This window comes from Neomonachus schauinslandi, chromosome 12 (assembly GCF_002201575.2).
Source record: "Neomonachus schauinslandi chromosome 12, ASM220157v2, whole genome shotgun sequence".
NCBI classification, from domain to species: domain Eukaryota; kingdom Metazoa; phylum Chordata; class Mammalia; order Carnivora; family Phocidae; genus Neomonachus; species Neomonachus schauinslandi.
The window spans coordinates 1,043,261-1,052,029 of record NC_058414.1 but is presented as its reverse complement, the minus strand read 5'-3'; the positions used below and the strand labels follow the sequence as shown (position 1 = coordinate 1,052,029).

General features: G+C 44.9%; 1 protein-coding gene across 1 annotated transcript in view; it reads right to left on the bottom strand.

Moving 5' to 3' along the window:
• ADCY1 (adenylate cyclase 1) overlaps window positions 1–8,769 on the bottom strand; it is a 102,655-nt gene that overhangs the window by 46,180 nt on the left and 47,706 nt on the right. The window contains exons 8-10 of the mRNA XM_044920111.1: window positions 1,227–1,421; window positions 957–1,054; window positions 53–137 (exon numbers count right to left, since the gene is read on the bottom strand). Coding sequence (XP_044776046.1) covers window positions 53–137; window positions 957–1,054; window positions 1,227–1,421 — 378 coding nt within the window. The remainder of the gene's footprint in view (window positions 1–52; window positions 138–956; window positions 1,055–1,226; window positions 1,422–8,769) is intronic.

The window sequence follows — 8,769 nt, the reverse complement described above, 5'->3', positions numbered from 1 at the left end:
ACCTGGACCCGGGGGATGCGCAGGTACGGGACACACACGCACGCGCACGCACCTGGACCCGGGTGATGTGCAGGTACAGGACACAGGCCACCAGGAAGCAGATGCAGAACACCAGCAGCAGGAGGACGACCACACTCCTAGGACAGAAGACACAGGCTCACTGCGGGCTGGGCGCAGCAAGGTGCGCCCAAGAAGAGCCTGCGATTCCAATGCCTGACCTCTCCACCAAGTCCCTTCCTGTCTCCACCCCAACTTCTATCCACTTGGGTCTGCCACGAGGTCCTCCCTCCTGAAGGACAGGCCCCTGGATGCTGCCCTCCCCTTGGATGTCATCTGAGAGCAGCTTCTGTAGAAAAAGCTGAATCCCCACACAGGGCCATCAGGTGGTCACCGTGTTCCCAGTGTCCGGGGACGGGGCAGCTTCCTGTGCTTTCTGGAAACTCCGGAAACTCACAGGGGAACAACTCCGCTAGGGAGGTCTTGTCAAGAAAGCTGTCTGTCTGGAAGGAAAATGCATCTTCCCATCAAAAACAAACACTGCAAGCTCACTTTGAGTTAGCATAACTGAGTATTATTCAATTACTACACTTTTCTTCTTTTCCAGAGGCCGCTTTTCCTCATTTTGACGCATCTGAAAATGACGCACACCCAGAAACCAATGTGCATTTTCTCCCTCGAAATCCGTCCTGGAGTCAAGGGTACACGGTGTGTGGATGGAAACGCTGGGATCGGCTGTGTCTTAGGGTTGTTTGCACGACAACGGAGAACCTGGGAGCGAGTGCCCCACACGCGGGCCGCCGGGGCCTGCCCTCCCCGCTCCCTGGAGCCCGCGGACAGCTGGCCGTGGCCAGCACCATCCCCACGAGCTGGGGACCATGGGGGAGATGCCAGCGGACATGGAAGGAACCCCCGGCCCTTCTCCCCCGACCGCTGACCGCGGGGCCCGCCACACTTACTGCGGGATGATGAGAAGGTAGACGAGGCCGAACAAGGCGGCCAGGACGAGCGCGAGCACGACGGCACTGGTGAAATACTCATCCTGCAGCTGGTGGTACTAGGGGACACCGAGACCCACCATCAGTGGCTGCAGCCACTGGGAGCCACGCGGGGTCCCCCAGGGACACCCGGGACCAGGAACCACAGCCGCGGCAACAAGAGTAAGGGCGGGGGGCCACGGCCGAGGGGCCCCCGGGGTTCTCTGCGCTCCGGAGGTCCCGGTCACCTACCTTGCGCTCACGCTCAGCCTGCTTGTACTTCAGGGTGAAAAAGTCCAGGTCCGCCATCTCCAGCTCCATCTGGCGGGCTTCCAGGAGGCGGCTGATGTACCTGTTGACGCGCGTGCCCGGGGTGGTGTAGACGACGTTTGCAGAGAAGGAGGAGCGGTTTCTGAGTTTTTCCGACGCAGTTCTCAACGCCCTCCGCTGCAGCCACGGGGGAAAGAAAGAAATGTTAGCAAATCCTCCACTTATCGAAGAAGAAGCTCTCATGCTCCCTCCAGCCTGCATGCTGGCCCACTGCAGTCTGGGGGGCCGGGTTCGGGGCTGGATGCAGTCCCAGCTACCCCGCCTGGGACTCCCACGTCTGCAAATGGGGGCACGTGACATTCATGTGGCACCCCGTGTGGATGGGGGCGGTACCCAGCACAGGGCAATAAAACAGAGATTGGTTCTTTTAAAATATCAATAAAATGGACAAATCTCTAGCAGGCATGACAAAGAAAAAAAGAGAAAGGCGGTAACAAACTCGGAAATGAAATGTGATTCTACTACAGACATTGCAGACATCAAAAAGGTAACAAGGAATTTCTGTGAACAATTATACACATTGATTTGACAACTCAGATCAAAGAGCTACTCAAAACACATAACCACAACTCACCCAACATGAAAGATTATTAGATTAGCCCTGTAATTACTAAAGAAAGTCAATTCATAACCGTAAAACTCCTGAAAAATTAATCTCCAGGCCCAGAGAGTTTCACTGGAGACATTCTACTAAACATTTAAATAAGAATTAACACCAATTCTATACAATATCTTCCAGAAAATAGAAAAGGTAACACCTTCCAACGTACTTTATAAAGTCAGTATTATCCTGATACCAAGATCAGACCAAGACAGTACAAAAAAAGGAACACCACAGGCCATCTCTTTCACTACTGATGCTAAAATCTTTAACAAAATGTCAGCAAATAGAATTCAGCAGTATATAAATAGCAGCATACACCATAACCATTTCTAGAGATGCAAGTCTTTTTACATATTTGTACGTCGATGCCTACACCATATTAACACCATATGAACAAATCCCATGGTTGTGTCAATTGATACAGAGAAAGCATTTGACAAAATCCAATACACATTCTTGATAAACATGATCAGAAAACTAGGGAGGGAGGGGAAATTCCCCAACTTGGTGAAGATCTACACAGTACCGATAGCTAGCGTCATAGTCTCTGGTGAAAAACGGAGTGCTTTCCCCCTGACTTTCAGCAGTCCTAGAGACTGCAAACACTGCAATAGGGCAAGAAAAGGAAATAAAAGGCAAATATTAGAAAGAAAGAACTAAAACTGGCCCTATTTGCAGATGACAGGATGGTCTACATAGAAAATTCCAAGGGGAGGAAAAGCCCTAGAACAAATGAATTCCACAAGGTCACCGGAAACAAGATAAACATAAAAAGGGTATTTACTGGGGCGCCTGGGTGGCCAGTCAGTTAGGCATCTGACTCTTGGTTTTGGCTCAGGTTGTGACCTCAGGGTCGTGGGATCAAGCCCTGCGTCAGGCTCCGTGCTCAGTGGAGAGTCAGCTTGAGGTTCTCTCTCTCCCTCTCCCCCTCCCCCTGCTCCCGCACATGCGCTCTCTCTCTAAAAATAAATAAGTAAATAAATAAAGGTATTTCTTAAACTAATAATCAGCATGTGAAGACCAAAGTTAAAATTCAGTGCCATTTATAATCACGGGGGAAAAAATGAAGTCCTAGGTACAACTCTAACAAAACACGTACACAACTTGTATGCTGAAAACTATATAATACTGATGGAAGAAATCAAAGATCTCAATACAAGGAGGGATACCCATGCTCATGGATTAGAAGACGTTTTTCTTTTTTTTTATTTTAATTTTAAATTTTTTATTATGTTAATCCCCATATATTACATCATTAGTTTTTGATGTAGTGATCCATGATTCATTGTTTGTGCATAACACCCAGTGCTCCGTGCAGAATGTGCCCTCCTCAATACCCACCACTAGGGTAACCCATCCTCCCACACCCCTCCCCTCTAGAACCCTGTTTGTTTTACAGAGTCCGTCGTCTCTCATGGTTCGTCTCCCCCTCCAATTTCCCCCCCTTCATTCTTTTTCTTAAAATCACTCAACCCAATGTTAAGACTTATTGTATAACTCCTTTGATCAGGACAGTAGGGTATTCCCAGAGGAACAGAACACCCTAGAGAGCCCAGAAACAGCCTCACACAAGTATGTCAATGATTTTTGACTAAAATGCAAAAGCAATTCAATGGAAGAGGGATAGTCGTTTCCACAAATGGCGCTGGACCAAACGGACGTCCACACGCAAAAAAAGTAAATCTTTATTTTTTTAAGATTTTATTTATTCATTTGAGAGGGAGAGAGAGACAGAGAGAGTACAAGCAGAGGGAGAGGCAGAGGAAGAAGTAGACTCCCCACTGAGCAAGGAGCCCAACGTGGGGCTTAATCCCAGGACCCTGGGATCATGACCTGACCTGAAGGCAGATGCTCAACCATCTGAGCCACCCAGGCGCCCCCCCAAAAAGTAAATCTTGACCTAAACCTCACACCTTATAAAAGATTAACTCAAGGGCGCCTGGGTGGCTCAGTTGGTTAAGCGACTGCCTTCGGCTCAGGTCATGATCCTGGAGTCCCGGGATCGAGTCCCGCATTGGGCTCCCTGCTCGGCGGGGAGCCTGCTTCTCCCTCTGACCCTCCCCACTCTCATGCTCTCTCTATCTCATTCTCTCTCTCAAATAAATAAATAAAATCTTTAAAAACAAAAAAAAGAAAGTTAACTTTAAAAAAAAAAAAAGATTAACTCAAAACACACCACAGGTTTAACTATAAAACATGTAAGTATAAACTCTTAGAAGAAAGGTGAAAATCTTTGGGGTTTGGGCTACTTAAAGATCTCTTGCAACACCAAAACCAAACACAGTTCATAAAGGAAAAAATATCAGTAAATTGGACATCTTCAAAATTTAAAACATCTGTCCTGTGAAAGACAAGCCACATGCTGGGAGAAAACACGTACAAACCACACATCTGACAGAAGAATCAGATCCAGAATTTGAAGAACTCTCAAAGGTCAGCAGTACCAAGAAGTCACTCAGATTAGAAAGCAAGACAGACATTTTTCCAAAAAAAAGAGAAAAATACGTGGACAGAAAATAAGGACTTGGGGGGGGCGGAGCAAGATGGCGGAGGAGAAGGAGACCTGGATTTCGTCTCCTCTCAGGAATTCAGCTGGATAGGGATCAAACCATTCTGAACACCTACAAACTCAACAGGAGATCGAAGAAAAGAAGAGCAACAACTCTCTCATCAGAAAAGCAACCACTTTCTGGAAGGTAGGACGTGCAGAGAAGTGAATCCGAGGCGATATTCGGGAGGATAGACGGCGGGGGAGGGGCCTCCGTCGGCCGCTTCTGGCAAGTGACAGAGCCGCGGAGCACAAAATCGGAACTTTGAGAAGTCGACTCCGCTGAGGGACGTCACTCTGGTGGCTAAGCGGGGTGTGGAACCCTCCGGGACAGTGTAGTCTCGGGACCCTCAGGGTCACAGAAAGACCGGGGGTGCCTGAGTGTGGCAGAGCTCCCAGGTAACGGAGCAGGGAAGCCGGCTGCAGAGGCGGAGCCCAGACGCGGGCTCTCAGCTCGGGGTTGCCATCAACCGTGATCCGCGGCACAGTCGGGCCCCTGCTCCTCCAGCAGGGACCCAACAAGTGGCAGGTCCGGGGAGACTCACCTTCCTCCCCCGGGAGGAGCCGCGCGGGAGTGCGCCAAGATAGAAACGGTGCCAGAGATAGAAACGCGCGGTCACAGGCCAGGTGAGCACAGAGTGCGGCCGGAGACCGGGGAGACGGGAGTGACTGACGGCTTTTCTCTGGGGACTCGCTGAGGAGCGGGGCCCCGAGTCCTCGGCTCCTCCGGGGCGGAGATTGGGAGGCCGCCATTTTCACTCTCCGCCTCCAAAGCTGTACGGAAAGCTCGCAGGGAACAAAAGCCCCGGAGAGCAAACCCGAGCAGATGACTTAGCCGGGAGGGGGCAAGGGCGGGGCAATTCCGCCTCCGGCAAAGACATTTGGGAACCACGGCAACAGGCCCCTCCCCCAGAAGATCAGCGAGAACAGCCAGCCAAGACCAAGTTTACCGATCAACGAGAACGGCAGAACTCCAGCGCTAGGGGAATACTGCACATAGAATTCATGGCTTTTTTACCATGATTCTTTAGTCTTTCAAGGTTAATTTTTTTTAACTGTTTTTTTTTTTGAATTTTTCTTTTTCCCTTTTTGAACCAACATCTTATCAATCCCTTTTTTAAAAAAACATTTTTATTTTTCATTTTTATTTTTCATTTTTAGAGTCATATTCTATCCCTTCATAGTAGTTACCCGTATTTTTGGCATATATATATATAAGTTGTTCTCTCTTTAAAATTTTGAGATAGTTTCTTCTAACAGATTAAAATATACCCTAAATCTCTAGTATATGGATTTTTCTACTCCCCTGCCTGATCACATTCTCTTCCGTTTTTTCTTTTTTCTTTTTTTAAATCCTCTTCTTTCTTTTTTCAAACAACTTCTTATCAATTCCTTTTATAAAATTTTTTATAATTTCCATCTTTACAGTCATATTCCATCCCTCCATCATATCAACCCTTATTTTTGTACATATATAAGTTTTTCTTTCTTTAAAATTTTGGGAGGCACTTTCTTCTAACAGACCAAAATACACCCAAAATCTAGTGTGTGGCACTGATCTATATACCAGCCTGATCATATTTGATCACATTCTGGTTTTTTTTGTTGTCATTGTTTTGTTTTGTTTGATTTTGTTTGTTTTCATCTTTATCTTTTTCTTTTTTTTTTTCTTTTACTTTTTTCTCTCTTTCCGTTTCTTTTTCCACTGCTTCAGGTCTTTTCTGATTTGTTTAGAGTATATTTTCTGGGGACGTGGTTACTCTGCTAGCATTTTGTTCTCTCATTAATCTATTCTCCTCTGCACAAAATGACAAGACAGAAAAAATCACCTCAACAAAAAGAACAAGAGGTAGTACCGACTGCCAGGGACCTACTCAATACGGACATTAGTACGATGTCAGACCTAGAGTTCAGAATCATCACACTAAAGATACTAGCTGGGCTTGAAAAAAATATGGAAGTTATTAGAGAAACCCTTTCTGGAGAAGTAAAAGAGCTAAAATCTAATCAAGTAGAAATCAAAAAGGCTATTAATGAGGTGCAATCAAAAATGGGGGCGCTAACTGCTAGGATAAATGAGGCAGAGGGGGAATCAGTAATATAGAAGACCAAATGATGGAAAATAAAGAAACTGAGAAAAAGAGAGAGAAACAACTACTGGATCACGAGGGCAGATTTCGAGAGATAAGCGATACCATAAGACGAAACAACATTAGAATAATTGGGATCCCAGAAGAAGAAGAAAGAGAGAGAGGGGCAGAAGGTATAATGGAGCAAATTATAGCAGAGAACTTCCCTAATTTGGGGAAAGAAACAGGCATCAAAATCCAGGAAGCCCAGAGAACCCCTCTCAAAATCAATAAAAATAGGTCAACACCCCGACATCTAATAGTAAAACTTACGAGTCTCATACACAAAGAGAAAATCCTGAGAGCAGCTTGGGAGAAGAGATATGTAACCTACAATGGTAGAAACATTAGATTGGCAACAGATCTATCCACAGAGACCTGGCAGGCCAGAAAGGACTGGCAGGATATATTCAGAGCACTAAATGAGAAAAATATGCAGCCAAGAATACTCTATCCAGCTAGGCTGTCATTGAAAATTGAAGGAGAGATAAAAAGCTTCCAGGACAAACAAAAACTAAAGGAATTTGCAAACACAAAACCAGCCCTACAAGAAATCTTGAAAGGGGTCCTCTAAGCAAAGAGAGAGCCTAAAAGCAACATAGACCAGAAAGGAACACAGACAATATACGGTAACAGTCACCTTACAGGCAATACAATGGCACTAAATTCCTATCTTTCAATAGTTACCCTGAATGTCAATGGGCTAAATGCCCCAATCAAAAGACACAGGCTATCAGACTGGATTAAAAAACAAGACCCATCTATATGCTGTCTGCAAGAGACTCATTTTAGAACCAAAGACACCCCCAGATTGAAAGTGAGGGGGTGGAAAACCATTTACCATGCTAATGGACACCAAAAGAAAGCTGGGGTGGCAATCCTTATATCAGACAAATTAGATTTTAAACCAAAGACTGTAATAAGAGATGAGGAAGGACATTATATCCTACTTAAAGGGTCTATCCAACAAGAAGATCTAACAATTGTAAATATCTATGCCCCTAACATGGGAGCAGCCAATTATATAAGGCAATTAATAACAAAAGCAAAGAAACACATTGACAATGATACAATAATAGTGGGGGACTTTAACACCCCCCTCACTGAAATGGACAGACCGTCTAAGCAAAAGATCAACAAGGAAATAAAGACTTTAAATGACACACTGGACCAAATGGACTTCACAGACATATTCAGAACATTCCATCCCAAAGCAACGGACTATACATTCTTCTCTAGTGCCCATGGAACATTCTCCAGAATAGATCACATCCTAGGTCATAAATCAGGTCTCATCCGGTACCAAAAGATTGGGATCATTCCCTGCCTATTTTCAGACCACAATGCTTTGAAACTAGAACTCAATCACAAGAGGAAAGTTGGAAAGAACTCAAATACATGGAGGCTAAAGAGCATCCTACTGAAGAATGAATGGGTCAACCAGGAAATTAAAGAAGAATTAAAAAAATTCATGGAAACCAATGAAAATGAAAACACAACTCTTCAAAATCTTTGGGATGCAGCAAAGGCAGTCCTAAGAGTAAAGTATATAGCAATACAAGCCTTTCTCAAGAAACAAGAAAGGTCTCAAGTACACAACCTAACCCTCCACCTAAAGGAGCCGGAGAAAGAACAGCAAATAAAGCCTAAACCCAGCAGGAGAAGAGAAATAATAAAGATCAGAGCAGAAATCAATGAAATAGAAACTAAAAGAACAGTAGAACAGATCAACGAAACTAGGAGCTGGTTCTTTGAAAGAATTAACAAGATGGAAAAACCCCTGGCCAGACTTATCAAAAAGAAAAGAGAAATGACCCAAATCAACAAAATCATGAATGAAAGAGGAGAGATCACAACCAACACCAAAGAAATACAAACAATTATAAGAACATATTATGAGCAACTCTATGCCAGCAAATTAGATAACCTGGAAGAAATGGATGCATTCCTAGAGATGGATCAACTACCAAAACTGAACCAGGAAGAAATAGAAAACCTGAACAGACCTATAACCACTAAGGAAATTGAAGCAGTCATCAAATATCTCCCAAAAAACAAAAGCCCAGGGCCAGATGGCTTCCCAGGGGAATTCTACCAAACATTCCAAGAAGAATTAATACCTATTCTTCTGAAACTGTTCCAAAAAATAGAAATGGAAGGAAAACTTCCGAACTCATTTTATGA